A 14,823-nucleotide genomic window follows, 5' to 3' on the forward strand; every position below is an offset into this window, starting at 1 on the left:
TGTTCCCACACTGCATTAAGCCACAAATTCAGGTTTCAGAAGTGACACATTGCAACAATTAGCCGCGGCAGATCCAAATTGTGTTATAGTTCACCACGGGCAAATGCTAAGATGGCAGCGTATTGATTTTTGCATTTTGCATCAGTGGCAAAACAGTGGTGGGGAATGTGGGAAGACCCCCCCTCCTTCCCTCTCTTTCTACACAAACAGAAAAGGTCGGACTGACACCAAAGGAGGAAGAAATAAAAACAGCTTCTTCCTTCACTCCAAGGGAGAGAGGAGGGGGGGGGAAAACTATTTTCCAAAGCACCAGAAGGGCAAGAAAAAAAAATAGCAATGGATGAAAACTAACCGAGGAGAAAAGCAACCTAGATCGAAAGCGAAATTTCCTGACAGTTAGAACAATCCATGAATGGAAAGGCTTGCCTCCAGAAGTTGTGGATGCTCCATCACTGGAGGTCTTTAAGAAGAGATTAGACAACCATTTGTTTGAAATGTTGCACTGTTTCCTGCTTGAGCAGAGGGTTGGCTTAGAAGACCTCCAGGGTGCCCTTCCAACTCGGTTATTCCGCTCTGTTCTGAACATCAGACAGTGGTCTGGATTATCTTGACCTAACATGCTAGAAAAAGCTAAGGACCAAACTTGGTGTTGGTGAGAATCCAATAAAACTCAGAAGAGGCCTCAGAAAACTCGGGGTGGGGGTTGGGGATGTGGGGTGGGAAGAAAAACAGACAAATTCAGAAGGGTACAACTAAACCAGAACTGGCCTAGCCTGGGGTAAAAAAAAAAAAACCAACAATGGATTAACAAAAATTCAGCATGTGGGAATGGAGGAAGGGTAACCCCCTAATCCTAACCTTTTAAATATTAAGTGTTTTGAGCTTACAGGAGCAGCCATAGACACACACAGCCACACGGAACAGACGCCTCTAGGAGAACAATTCCCACAACCACAGTGGTCAATGGGGGCAGAGACCCACCCCCTCACTGTCCTACGTGGGAAGTCACCCACCCACCCCCTTTAAAAAAAAACAACCCTCCTTTTCTTGCAAACCCAAAGCAGAAAAAAGCTATCCAAAGAGGAAGGAAGCAAAGTGTTTTGTTTTGTTTTTTTACTGTAGTCTAGAGGGACTTCAAAGCAGCTCAGGGACTGGAGAAGAGACCACCGCCCACCACCCTTTTCACAGAGGCCTCTGGAAATCTTTACTGCTCCCCAAAAGGGATGCTTTGGGGGGAAACCCCCCCCCCTGCTTCTCTCTCTCTCTCTCTCTCTCTCTCTCAGCTGTCCTACAACTGCTTGCTAGGAAGAGCAGGGTCCCCACCGGCCAGGCCAAGCGGGCCCGACACGCCCATCCCCAAGGCTGGAGCTCTCCTGCCCGGTCCCAGGACAGCATTCTCCTGGAGCTAGCCCCCCCCCCACCACACACACACACTTTTCCACATCCACACCTGTCCCAGGATGCCTGGGATGAAAAACGGTAGGGGGGGAGGGAAGGGAGAAGGCAGGAGAACCCCAAGCCCTCCCACCCAGCTGCCACACACACACTTTTCCACATCCACACCTGTCCCATCGGGGATGGAGAAGGATGCCTGGGATGAAAAGCAGTGTGGGGGGAGGGAAGGGAGAAGGCAGGAGAACCCCAAGCCCTCCCACCCCACCCCACCCCACCCCGCCACACACACACTTTCCCACATCCACACCTGTCCCATCGGGGACGGCGGAGGATGCCTGGGATGAAAAGCGGGGTAGGGCGGGGGGGACAGGGAAGGGAGAAGGCAGGAGAACCCCAAGCCCTCCCACCCCACCCCACCCCCCGCCGCCACACACACACACACTTTCCCACATCCACACCTGTCCCATTGGGGACGGCGGAGGATGCCTGGGATGAAAAGCGGGGTAGGGCGGGGGGGACAGGGAAGGGAGAAGGCAGGAGAACCCCAAGCCCTCCCGCCCCTCCCTCCCCGCCCCACCCCAGCCCACCCCTCCCGCCAGGATATGGCCACTCGGTGATGCGCTTGGCGTATTTGCGGATCACGTTGTCCTCGTTGAAGATGTAGAGCGAGCGGTTGACGGTGAAGCAGTCCTGCTTGACCGGGATGGGGTTGTACAGAGCCATGGTCCGAGCGCGCTGGGCCTTGGTCTGCTTGTAGATGGGGGGCCGCGGGCCCGGCTGGCCGGGGGTCCCCCCTTGGCGGCTGCCCCCGCGGCCCCCGCCGGGACCAGGGCCCACCCCCCCGCCGCCGCCGCCCCCTCCATAGCGGCTGGGCAGGTCCTCTCCGAAGCGGGCCATCCTGGCGCCCCTGCTCCAAGAGCGCGCTGGTGCTGATGCTGCTGCTGGCCCTCGGAGCTGCCGAGGGGAAGACGCATCCCAGCGCCAGGAGGGAGGGAGGAAGCCGGGGCTTCTGGCGGGGCTGGAGGCGGCGGCGAAGGCGGGCGGGCGGGCTGCGGCTCGGCTCGGCAAGCCAGGAGGATGCAAGGCGCCGCCGCCGTTGCTCAGGGGCGAGGCTGGGCGAGGCGGCCGAGCGCCCAAGGCGGAGGAGGCTCGGCCGGGCTCTCCCAGCTCCGGCTGGAAGCCGAGGCGATCCGCATCAGCTGGCCCTCCGGGAGCCTCCGTTCCTCAGCCCCGGCATGGCGCGGCCGCGCCGAAGGCAGCCCCGGAGCGCTGGAGGGCGAGCCGCAGAGCCTGGCCAAGTCGGAAGGGGCTGGGAGCTACTTAGCTTGCCTGGGCCTCTCTCTCTCTCTTCTTCTTCTTCTTCTTCTTCCTCCTCCTCCTCTTTCTCGCCTCTGAGGGATGGAGAGAGATGCTCTTCACCTCCGATTCCCGGGGGGGGGGGTTTCCTCTCCTCCTGGACCGGGGACGGGCGAGCGGCTGAGTAGGGGAGGGGGGGGTCGCCGACAGCCTTGGAGAGAGCGAAATGGAAGCGTCAAGAGCAACCGGTTAGTCAACCTCGCCCCTCCAAAAAAAAAAAAAAAGAAGGGAGGAAAAAAAAAGCACAGCCAGCTGACAGCCGGGAAGCCAATCAGCGGGGCCAGCTCCACCCGAGTCCTCAAGGGTACCCAACGAAGCCCCATATCAATAACGGGGAAGGGAGAGGAAGGACCCGCCCCTTCTCCGAGGCTGGGCGATGGAACGGAGACGGGGAGGGGGCGTCTGCCTTCCCACTCAACACCCATCCCTTTCCTTTCTCCCCGTCGCCTCCCCACCTGCTTGGGTGCTAAGCTTCAAGGAGCCCTGGTGGTGGGGAGGTGGGGACGCTGAAGAAGAAGAAGAAGAAGAAGAAGAAGAAGAAGAAGAAGAAGGAGGAGGAGGAGGAGGAGGAGGAGGAGGAGGAGGAGGAGGAGGAGGAGGAGGAGGAGGAGGAGGAGGAAAAAAACAGACCCACGAAGGATGGGGCCACGAGACCCACGCAAGTCTTGGGGAAGGACCCAAGGAGACAACCGGATGAAGAACAAGTTGGCTAGGAAGAGGCTGGAAACGAGTGTTTTGGCTACGGGAGCTGTCCAGGTGCTGAAACCAAGGTGCTTGTAGTGGGGTGGGGTGGGGTGGGGTGGGGGGAAGAAAAAAAAACGCCTGCCCATCTCTTCCAAACGGACTAGGCTGCTTTCCCCCTTTTCTTTCGATTTCCCCAGCTTCTTCCCGCTTTCCTAAAAGGTTGGTTTTCCTAGAGTGCCGAGGGAAAAGAAGGCCCAACCGACACCAGATCCTTCCGCTTGCGGCCAAGCTCTGAAGAGATGCCCGAGTCCCTAAAGCAGGGGTGTCAAACTCAATTTCATTGAGGGCCGCATCAGCATTGCGGTTGCCCTCAGGGGGCCGGGTGGGTATGGCCTGGGTGGGCGTGGCCTACTGGGTGGGCGTGGCTAGAGTGCGTATGGCCTACTGGGTGGGCGTGGCCAGCTCTACATCGTTGGCATCAAGGGTGCCTATGGGGGCCTGGGCAGGAGTGGGCCAGATCTGAGGGTCTCTGGTAGGAGGAGGGTCTCTGGGCCAGGGCCAAGGCAGTGGGGGCCGTTCCCTCACTGTTTCCAGGATGGCTTCGCGGGCCGCATGAAACCACTTCGCGGGCCAGATCCGGCCCCCGGGCCTTGTGTTTGACATGTCTGGCCTACTGGGTGGGCGTGGCTAGAGTACAAATGGGCCATACATCTACATCGTTCGCATCAAGGGTGCCTATGGGGGCCCGGGCAGGAGTGGGACAGATCTGAGGGTCTCTGGCAGGAGGAGGGTCTCTGGGCCAGGGCCAAGGCAGTGGGGGCCGTTCCCTCTCTGTTTCCAGGATGGCTTCGCGGGCCGCATGAAACCACTTCGCGGGCCGGATCTGGCCCCCGGGCCTTGTGTTTCACATGTCTGCCCTAAAGAGTTCTTGGCGAAGTTTATCTTCAGGCCAGCCGTGGCTGGCTTGAGCCGCGCTTTGTGGGATGAGCTACAGTGACATGGGTTGAGCCTGGCCCTAAGCCAGAGAGAGAGAGAGAGAGAGAGAGATTTATAGAGGCCACCGTTGTAAAAACAAATCTGTAAGGCCCGGCTTCATGACTCCGATCCGAAAACTAACAGGCTGGCCAAGGATTGAGGGAGACAGGTGACTCTTGTTGACAAGGGACCTTGGAGGTCTTCTAGTCCAACCCCCTGCTCAGGCAGGAAACCCTATACCATTTCAGACCAATGCCTCTTCTTAAAAAATTTCCACTGTTGGAGCATTCACAGCTTCTGGAGGCACGCTGTTCCACTGGTTAATTGTTCTAACTGTCAGGAAACTTCTCCTTAGTTCTAAGTTCCTTCTCTCTTTGGTTAGTTTCCAATGGATGATCAATGAAATATCTGTCCTTCTCATCCTTGACAAGACTTTAGTTGTGGACCTGTAGCATTCTGTGCTGGGGATCATGGTCAATCTTGAAGATTTGTATCCATCTTCCATCCCACACATACAGATACAGCAAATCTTTATGGAGTTAAATGGCTTTCAGACCTGTTCAACAATGAACCTGATTCTATCCATATAAGTATAGATTGTCCTTGATTTACAGCCAAAATTGATCCCAATGTTGCTTAGTTCCGTTGTTAAAAAACATTTCTTCAGTGAGTTTTGCCCCGTTTTGCGACCTTCCCTGCCACAGTTGTTAAGGGAAACAGCCGCTAAGTTAGGAACACGTTTGTTAAGTGAATCAAGCTTCACTTGGCTTGTCATAAGATCACAAAAGGGGATCACATAACGCCCCTCCCGGGATGCTGCGACCGTCATAAATAGATGATGAGGTGATTTCGCCACCATGTGTATGACATCCTTGGCTCTGCCCTTTAGTAGAATCCTATAGTTTGCTTCGAAAGGGACGCGGTGGCTCAGTGGGTTAGGACGCTGAGCTTGTCGATCAGAAGGTCGGCAGTTTGGCGGTTCGAATCCCGAGTGCCGCGTAGCAGAGTGAGCGCCTGTTACTCGTCCCAGCTTCTGCCAACCTAGCAGTTCGAAAGCACGTAAAAATGCAAGTAGAAAAATAGGGACCACTCCGGTGGGAAGGTAACAGCTTTCCATGCGCCTTTGGCGTCTAGTCATGCCGGCCACGTGACCACGGAGATGTCCTCGGACAAGCGCTGGCTCTTCGGCTTTGAAACAGAGATGAGCACCGGCCCCTAGAGTCGGAAACGACTAGCACGCATGTGCGGGGGAACCTTTACCTTTACCTTTACTATAGTTTGCTTCCCCATTTCTCCTGAAGGTTGGTGGCCTCGTTAGTTTTGGAGATCAAAGACCTTGTCGATGTTAAGATGGCATCAGATATCGTCAACACGACCTGCACAACAACCCCGTCTCCTACTTTCGTAGACCTGTATAGTTTGCTTCTTTGCTTCTCTTGAAGGTTGGGAACCTCTTAGCTTTGGAAAACAAAGAGCCTTGATCTCATGAGGGCATCGGACGATGGGATCACCTGGTCCATGCTCTTCCATCCCTTGCTCTTCCCCTTCACGGACCCCTATAGTTTGCTTCCCAGCTTTCCCCCAACATTGGGGACCTCCGAACGCTCAACAAAAAGATGGGTATTGATGGCATCAGATGAGGTCGCCACAACGTTCATGACATCCTTCAGTCCTCTGTGTTGCAGACCACCAACTCTTTGCCTCGCCTTGGGGGGGCTGCCAGCTTGGGGGGAAAAAAAATGCCAGGGTGACATCATGCCATTCTCAAAGCAAAAACATCCAGTTAGGGGCAGACTTAAGGGAAGGGCCACACCCGAAAACTTTTTTTTTATTACCAAATATATTAAAGCATATCACTCTGCCTTCAGTTATAGCCTGTCCCTGTTGTCGGTGGAGCCTCTCAAACGTCTGCCCAGATAGATATCCATCTTTGGATTTGGGCACACACACCCCACTCCAGACAAGGCACAAGCAGTGCCACCAAAAGGAAATTAAAAAAGATGGAACGAGTATCGCTTTTCTCTCTCCCGGGCCTGCAGAGATGGAACACGAGCCAGCGTTATCAGAAAGATGAGCTAATATTCCTAGCAAGGCGAAGTCTGTGGAGCAAGGATATGGCTCGTCTCTGTACAGGCAGATGGGGCAATTCGAACTGCCCCAGTTTCTCATAACTTACTTGCGTCAGCAAAATAAGAGTCCAGCAAGTTGCTCGTCTTGTCCGGATCGGTTGGAGATAAGACATCTTTCAGCAGCTTAACACACACACACACACACACAGACACACACAAGAGAGAGAGAGAGAGAGAGAGAGAGAGAGAGAGAGAGAGAGAGAGAGAGAGAGAGAGAGAGCTGTGTTTTTTGCAAGGAAGTTCTGTGTTTCACTGAACAGCGGGGGCGAGGAAGGTCGTAAAATGGGGCAAGCATTCATTTAACGTACGTCTCGCTTAGCAACGGAAATGTCGGCCTCCATTGTGGCCATAAGCCGAGGACCTCTGGCTCCAAAAGAATCCCACTCAAGACTGGCAAGCAAAGAATCGAGGGTTGCTTTATTTTTTTTAAAGCACTTTTTTTTTATTATTGATCTCATCGAAAACAGAACAAGGAAATGACAAGAGCTGAAAGGCGATGGCCTCTTAAAACTGTCCAAACATTTAACAGAAAACGAATGAAAACAGAGGGGAGAGCGGGGGGGAGAGAGAGTGAGAGGGGGGGGGAAGAAAAGAAGAAAGAAAGAAAGAAAGAAAGAAAGAAAGAAAGAAAGAAAGAAAGAAAGAAAGAAAGAAAGAAAGAAGGCAAATATGATCGGTTTAAAAGAGTTGCACCAAGAGAAAGGGGGGGGAAGACCCCAAACCTGTGCTAATTACAGTCTTGAAAGATATATGGGGGGGAAAGGGAAAGGGGGAAAAATGAAAAAAAAAAACCCAATAATTAAATGACCAGTTCGGTCACCACACAAAAGGCGATGACCCTTTTTTATGCTCACTACCATACAACGTATTTGTTTGTTGTTGTTGTTGTTGTTTTTTTTAAAAAAAGGGATCCAGGAGGGGACGGGGTTGTTTTGTTTTTTATTATCTGTCCCTGCGTTTTCATACTAAAATCGCTTTGTTCTTTTTTTTTGTTGCTTTTTAACTCTTTTCTTTTTTTTTGTCCTTTTTTAATTATTATACAACTGAAATTTATATTCACGAAGTCGAGTAAAAATCGCAAGAGAGAGAATCAGCACCGTGAAGTTGCTCGGGTGGGTGAGGAGGAGGAGGAGGAGGAGGAAGAGGCTGGGGGGGGAAGAGAAGGAAAGGGACTTGTCTGTTCAACACCCCAACCCTTGTCCCCTCCCCTCCCCCCCCCCCCCGCTGTCAATCCACACCCTCAGCCCCCTCCCCCAGTTGATTAAAGAATAAACTCGGTCCGCTCCAACTACGGCCTTTCGAAAACGGGAATCTCCAGATGGTTGCAAATCCTCGGGCCTCGACTTAACAAATGCCCCCCCTCCCATAAATACCCAAAAGGGTCTCCAAGAATATCCATTTTTATTAAGGACGCCGCAGCCCTTCTTTCCCGACACCCCAGACCCCTCCCCGCCCCAAAGTTTCCACTTCCGGTTTGGAGTTAGTGTCACTGAAAACGGGATTCCTATAGACGAGCGGAAGAAGGCAGGGAAGGGCAAATAAAATTATTTTAAACTTTTAAGAAAAAAAATAACAACAACAATAATAATAATAATAATAATAATAATAATAATAATAACAACAACAACAACGCTGCTGGGAGAGAGAGAGAGAGAGAGAGAGAGAGAGACAGTTGTAAGAAGGAGCTACTCGAGGACTGGGATATAACGGAGAAGTCCCAGAAGATTGCTCTCTCGACCTGGGTGAAATCGGGATGGGGCGTGAGCGGCGAACGAAGAATTTATTGGACTCGGGTCTCTGGCTTGGGCCCCTGTTCCGAAGAACAGGCAGCCAGCAAAAGAGTGGGTGGGAGGGAAGATTCAGCGGCAGGCAAAAAAAACCCCAAAAAAACACCTTCCCAGATGTGTGCCGAGGCCTGCGGAACTCTCCGAGACAAGGATGCCAAATTGGAGGACGTTGAGACTCTCGAGGATGCAGTTTGACGAGTCCGAGGGCTCCCCACCATTTGAGGATGGAGAGAGTCAGCCGCCAAGGTCAACAACGTTCCTCGTTCCGACGAGGGGAGGGGGGGGCCTTGGAGAACACTTATCACGTGAAAAAGGAGGGGAAGAAGAAGAGGGAGGTCTCCTCTGGCCACCCCGGAGTGTGCCACGGCGAGGCTGCCTTCCCCCTGCCACGTCGCAAGAGGGGAGGGAGGGAAGGAAGGAAGGAGGGCACGACGACGCCACCATCATACACGCCACCCCCCCCAAAAGGGGAACCGTTATGGCAGACCAGGTCGGAGGAGGGGGGGGAGCTCGCTGGGAAAAGGGGGCAGAACGAAACCCAACGCAAAGCATCGTCTTTAAATGTCATGGCCTGGCCGGGGAGGGCCCCGAGGTCTTCAGGGAAGCTCTCCGAAGGCCACGGGGGATGCCAAGGTGGCCGAACTGGTGTCCGGGAGTCTGTTCTCGGGGGCCTCCTGCGAGGAAACGGCGGTGTTAGCTGCCGCCGCAGCAGCAGCAGCAGCTGCCGCAGCGCTGGCCTGCCGCTCGGCCAGGACGGCGCTGGAGTGCCTGCATTTGGGCGAGTTGCAGAGGCAGCTGAAGTATTTGGCTTTGATGTTCCAGAACCTCTCGCCGTAGTCAAACCTGCAGAAACGGAAGCTCAGTTACTCCGGGGTTGCGTTGGGGGGGGGGCTGTTTTCTCTCCCACACACACACACACCGTCTAAGGGAAGATGAGGCCCAGCCAGAGAGCACAAATAGCGCCCCCCCCCCGACTTGCTACCATTTGTTTAGCGATTGTTTGAGGTTACAACATGGGACTGGATTGCCATCTGCCAGGTATGGAGTAGAGACTCCATACCTGGAGGGTGGGTGGGTGGGCTGGACTAGATGACCTAAAAGGTCCCTTCCAACTCGGTGATTCTAATTCTAATTCTAATTCTGATTCTAATTCCTTCTCATTCTAATTCTGATTCTAACTCATTCTCATTTTAATTAACTGTAACTCTAACTAACTCTAACTCTAACTCTAACCACTAACTCTTAACTCTAACCACTAAGTCTAACCTCTGACTCTAACTAATTCTAACTCTAACCACTAACTCTAATTCTAATGGTGGCTAACAAGAGATGGCTCTCTGCCCCAGCCTTTTTCTCTTTCTGCCCCCTTTGGGTCTCAGTCTCCACTTCTGCTCCCGGGGCAAGGCGTACCCAATTTCTTCTCCCGCCTCTATGTGTCTGCTGCTGAAAAAGGCAATTCTGGGAAACCGCAGATCCTGGTGGGACATGAAGACCCGGACGGCGATGAGGTTGGGCTCGCAAAAGTGGTTGATGAAGCGGCTGACGTTGCCGTAGAAGCGGGCGTCGATGCAGTAGACGTCCCGGTCCTGGAGAAAGAGAAGAGGGGGAAGGGAGGAGTTAGGGGGAAATGGGAGGAGCCTTGAAACACTTCACATTGGGGGCATGCTTGACGCGCGAATTTTGATCTGGCTCCCTACTCCAAATGGCTCTCAATGCGCCAGGTGACAGAAGAATAGCAGAAGTCAGAACAACGGAAGGAAGGAAGGAAGGAAGGAAGGAAGGAAGGAAGGAAGGAAGGAAGGAAGGAAGGAAGGAAGGAAGGAAGGAAGGAAGGAAGGAAGGAAGGAAGGAATTCCTCAAACAAAGCCAACAAAAATTTCAATGAGAAGAGGAGGAGGAGGAGGGGGGGAAGGCAAGTATTAAATCAAGCCACCTTCATATAATAATAATTCCAGCCAGGAATCCCACTTTCAGTTAGATATGAGCCAAAGAACTCGTACTTTAAAGCAGGGGTCCCCAACCCCTGGTGCGTGGACCAGTACCGGGCCGTGGCACGCAAGCAACCGGTCCACACAAAACAAGCAAAGCCCCATCCGCGGGATGCAGGCAGCACACAAAACCACGCACCCTCCGGTCCACGGAAAAAGCCCTCTCCACGGAACAGGTCCCTGGTGGCGCCCAAAAGGTTGGGGTCCTCTGCTTTAAAGCAATTGTGGGACTTAATATAAGGCTCAGCTCAAGAAATGGCGTGATGGGGGCTGGGACTCCCACCCAGTCAAGCCTGCCATTTGTCATTGCTGCAGTTATTCACTTACACCCCCTCCACTTGGTAGCAATTTGTCTGAATGGGTTTGCCACACAATCAAAGCAAAGAAGATCAAACGGCAGTTTAGTGTTTATGCCGTGAAACAGCAGCAGCGTTGGATTTGGAACTGTCTCAGAGTTTTTCTCTCTTCTCCCCCATTTCTCTCCCTCTCCCTCCATCCCCTGCTTTGATGCAGGTGAACAGACTGAAAATATGAAATTGTGTTTTTATGTTCTCAGTAGGACTGGATTCTTCTTCTTGCTCCGTCTTCAATTTCCTTAACATTGGCCAGCTTGAAATGCCCCAGGCCCCCATTTATTTCTATTTTATGCCTTCGAGTTTTCTCGGGGCAGCGTAAAACACACTCCCTTCTCCTCCAATTTTTCTCCATCCCGATAATCCTCCGGGTAAGAGCGAGAATAATTGATCCCAAGCCCACCAGAAAGATTCCATTACTTTCCTATTCCTGGAGAGAGAATCTAAGGAGCCAAAGAAGCAATTCCGTTCTACGACGTATATGCCGCTTACATGCTTTTAGGCTGAAGCGTTCTGCAGATTTTATAAAATAATAAACAAAAGATAGCTTTGCTTGTACAACTTATATGTCCTGGGACAATAACTTTGAACACCATCAAGCAACAACATCTGTCTATCCAGATCCCTGGGAAGGATTCAACGGGTGGATTAAAATGCCAAACCCAGACTAAACGTCTGGCTAATGGAATATGTGTGGCTCAGGGTTGGACTGTGGGGTCCTTGGTGCTCTCTGAACTGGGCTGTTTTCTTGCAGACGTTGCATGACCCAACTGGGTAATGTCATCAGTGCTAGAAGGGAGAGAGCAGACCTTATTCCCATCTAGCACTGATGACGTTACCTAGTTGGGTCGTGAAACGTCTGCAAGAAAACAGCCCAGCTCAAAGAGCACCAAGAACTCCACAATCCTTCTCCTCCTCTTCCTCCACTCTGCACACCTCACTTCCTCCTGGCCCTGGAGGAGGAGGAGGAGGAGGAGGAGGAGGAGGAGGAGGAGGAGGAGGAGGAGGAGAAAGGGAGGGGGAACTGTAGGGTCCTTGGTGCTCTCTGAGCCAGCTTGCTTTCTTGCAGATTTTTCATGACCCGTGTAGGTAATATCAGTGCTAGAAGGGAGGCGAGTTCGAGCAGGAGGAGGAAGAGGATATTTGGTGCTCTCTGAGCTTGGTTGTTTTGTTGCAGATGTTTCATTACTCAACTAGGTAGCAACGTTAGTGCAAACACTGCTCCCTCCTAGCACTGATGATGTTCCCTAGTTGGGTCATGAAATGTCGGCAAGAAAACTACCCAGCTCAGAGAGCACCAAGGACCCCACAACTCATGGTTTTTTTTTAAAAGCCCGGTGGAAACCAGTACAGACCTATCGAAGGCAGTCTTGTCTACCTTCCAGGACCAGGAAGGCAGCCTGGGCCAAGACTAGATTTGTGTCCGGTTGAGTCATCTGACGATCAGTATCCTGCTCCAGGTAAAGTCCCTTCCTTCGTTCACTTCATCAGATTCCTCTTTTCTGCTTCTCCCCATTCCGCAGCCTGGGAAGGCTTATCTCCTTCTTCCCTTCTCTCAAAACCCACTCCCCAATCCTCAGAGCTCCTTTGCACCACCACCCCTGTTCCACGGGACCCCCGCTGTCCAAAAGGCGAAAAGAGCTTCACATGGCAGCTTGGAGATACTGGGAGTATCTGCCCAGCGTTAACGGAAGACGGAAGGAAGGTGTGGAGAATTCATCTTAGCAAGTCTTGCTCGCCCTTGGAAGTCCTTAGCAAGTTCAAACCACACAGACACAGACAAACGCACAGACAAACCCTTACCTTGTTGCCAAGGTCGAAAAGATAGCAATCTTCCTCACGTACGTTGGCCTCCGAGTCAGAAATCAGCTCTCCGACGTATCTGCACAAACACAACACACACACACAAACACACACACCCCAAAAAAAGTCTATATAATGTGTAAAATCCCATATGCCCTCCGCCCCCCCCTCCTTGCCCAACTCTCGTCCCCCGGGCTTCAAAACCAAAGGCCCTTACTCGCACACAAAGGTCCCCAGTGGAATGTCTTGCATTGTCCTTACGCCCCAGCCCATCTTCCTCGTCCGGAAAAGCTGCAACCTTGTCCTGGGAAAAAAAAAATAGAAGGAGGTAAAACCCCGTGAAGTTCCGCAAGAGCTACCTTGAGACCACCGAAGTGACCCATTTGATTTCTACAGCTGGAGCTTCCAGCCAAAGATCAATGGGATCGATTTATAAAGAGCCTTGGTGGAGCAGTGGGCTAATGCCTCCTTAAGTAACACCAGCTGCCTGCAATTAGTGCAGGTTCGAGTCCCACCAGGCTCAAGGTTGACTCAGCCTTCCATCCTTCCCAGGTAGGTAAAATGAGGAGCCAGATTGTTGGGGGCAATTAAGCTGACTTTGTAATAATGTGGGGTGTGTGTGTGAAAGCCCTAATAAGCAGGCATATACATAGAATGAAGGCTACTGCTAAGCTTGTAAGCCGCCCTGAGTCTTCGGAGAAGGGCGGGATATAAATGGAATTAAAATAAAAAATAAAAAATAAAAGGAATCAGGTCCATGGCTCTCTCGAGACACGTATTTACCGTCTCGTGGAACACAGAGTAACAAGGCTGGAAGGGAAGGCCTTCTAGTCTGGCCCCCTGCTGTAAGAGACCCTATCCTATTCTGGACGAACCTCTCGTCCAATTTCTTCTTCAAAGCTTCCAGTGTTGGAGCATTCACGACGTCTGGATAAAAGCCGTTCCGCTAATGAATTATTCTCACTGCTAGGAAATTCCTCCATAGTTCTAGGTTGCTTCTCTCCTTATTTGGTTCAATCAATGGGAACAGAGTTGGAAGGGACCCTGGAGGTCTTCTAGTCCAGCCCCCCGCTCAAGCAGGAGAACTTATGCCATCTCAGACAAGTGACTGTCCAGTCTCTTCTTAAAAAAAAAACCTCCAGCGTTGGAGCATCCACAACCTCCGGTGGCAAGCTGTTCCACTGGCGAATTGTCCTCACTGTTGGGAAGTTTCTCCTTAGTTCCAGGTTGCTTCTCTCCTTGATGAGTTTCCATCCGTTGCTTCTTGTCCTGCCTTCAGGGGCTTTGGAAAATAGACTGACCCCCTCATATTTTTACGACAGCCCTTCAGATATTGGAACCTGTCTGTCTGTCTGTCTCTCTCTCTCTCACACACACACCAGTCCTTCTCTTTGTTATTCCAGTTTTCGAGGGGCTGCCACAAAGAGGAGCGGATCACGTTATTCTCCAAAGCACCAGAGGGCAGGATGAGAAACAACGGTTGGAAACTGAGCAAAGAGAGAAGCAACTTGGAATTAAGGAGAAACTTCTTAGCAGTGAGGACAATCAGCCAGTGGAACAGAAGTTGCCACCAGAAATCGTGGGCGCTCCATCACTGGAGGTTGTTAAGAAGAGACTGGACAGTCACTTGTCTGAGATGGTATAGGTCAGGGGTAGGCCGCCTTGGCTCTTTTGTGACTCGTGGACTTCAACTCCCAGAATTCCAGAGCCAGCATGGCTCAGTTGGAAACCTCTCCCTTCCCCTCAGCGTGGCTGGCTCAGGAATTCTGGGAGTTGAAGTCCACGAGTCACAAAAGAGCCCAGACGGCCTACCCCTGGCATAGGCTCTCCTGCTTGAGCAGGGGGCTGCACTAGAAGACCTCCAAGGCCCCTTCCAGCTCTATTCCATTCTACTTTAAACTAGACATCGTCTTTAAATTCTGACTTCCCCAGCTGCAAACGGACCGTCGAAAGGAACATCCACGCATCTCACCGGAGTCCGTTTTGCACCACCCGATTCCGGCAGGTTCTCCAACAGGAACAGGCGTGGTTACACTCGAAAATGAGCGGAGGTTCAGACGTGTTGAATTCCGGCAGAAGCCGTCCATCCTGCACCGGGGAGGAAAAAGAGAAGTTCAAGCTGGAAACCGGTCAGCCCAGCCATCTCAAGGCCACCATATGGTGGAACCGCCACTTAACGGATCCCTTTGAGTAGGCCTCAGGTGGATGACTTGGCTTGGCCTCTGGACGTCGTCCATTCCCCAACTACAGGCAGTCCTCGACTTACAACAGTTCACTTAATGACCGAAGTCACCGCGGCGCTGAAAAAGAAAGCGACTTCAAAAGGACCCCGAGATGAGGGGTTTGCTTAAAA

At 52.2% G+C, this 14,823-nt stretch overlaps 1 protein-coding gene across 2 annotated transcripts in view; it reads right to left on the bottom strand.

The window, feature by feature from the left end:
• Positions 1-7,535: 7,535 nt before the first annotated feature.
• EHMT1 (euchromatic histone lysine methyltransferase 1) overlaps positions 7,536-14,823 on the bottom strand; it is a 50,109-nt gene continuing 42,821 nt past the window's right edge. For both annotated transcript variants that reach the window (XM_083375033.1, XM_083375032.1), the window contains 5 exons: positions 14,443-14,558; positions 12,688-12,774; positions 12,471-12,549; positions 9,737-9,912; positions 7,536-9,169 (listed from right to left, as the gene is read on the bottom strand). In XM_083375033.1, coding sequence (XP_083231159.1) covers positions 8,923-9,169; positions 9,737-9,912; positions 12,471-12,549; positions 12,688-12,774; positions 14,443-14,558 — 705 coding nt within the window. In that variant the 3' untranslated portion in view covers positions 7,536-8,922. The remainder of the gene's footprint in view (positions 9,170-9,736; positions 9,913-12,470; positions 12,550-12,687; positions 12,775-14,442; positions 14,559-14,823) is intronic.

This window comes from Vipera ursinii, assembly GCF_947247035.1.
Source record: "Vipera ursinii genome assembly, chromosome: 16".
In the NCBI taxonomy this organism is placed as follows: Eukaryota; Metazoa; Chordata; class Lepidosauria; order Squamata; family Viperidae; genus Vipera; species Vipera ursinii.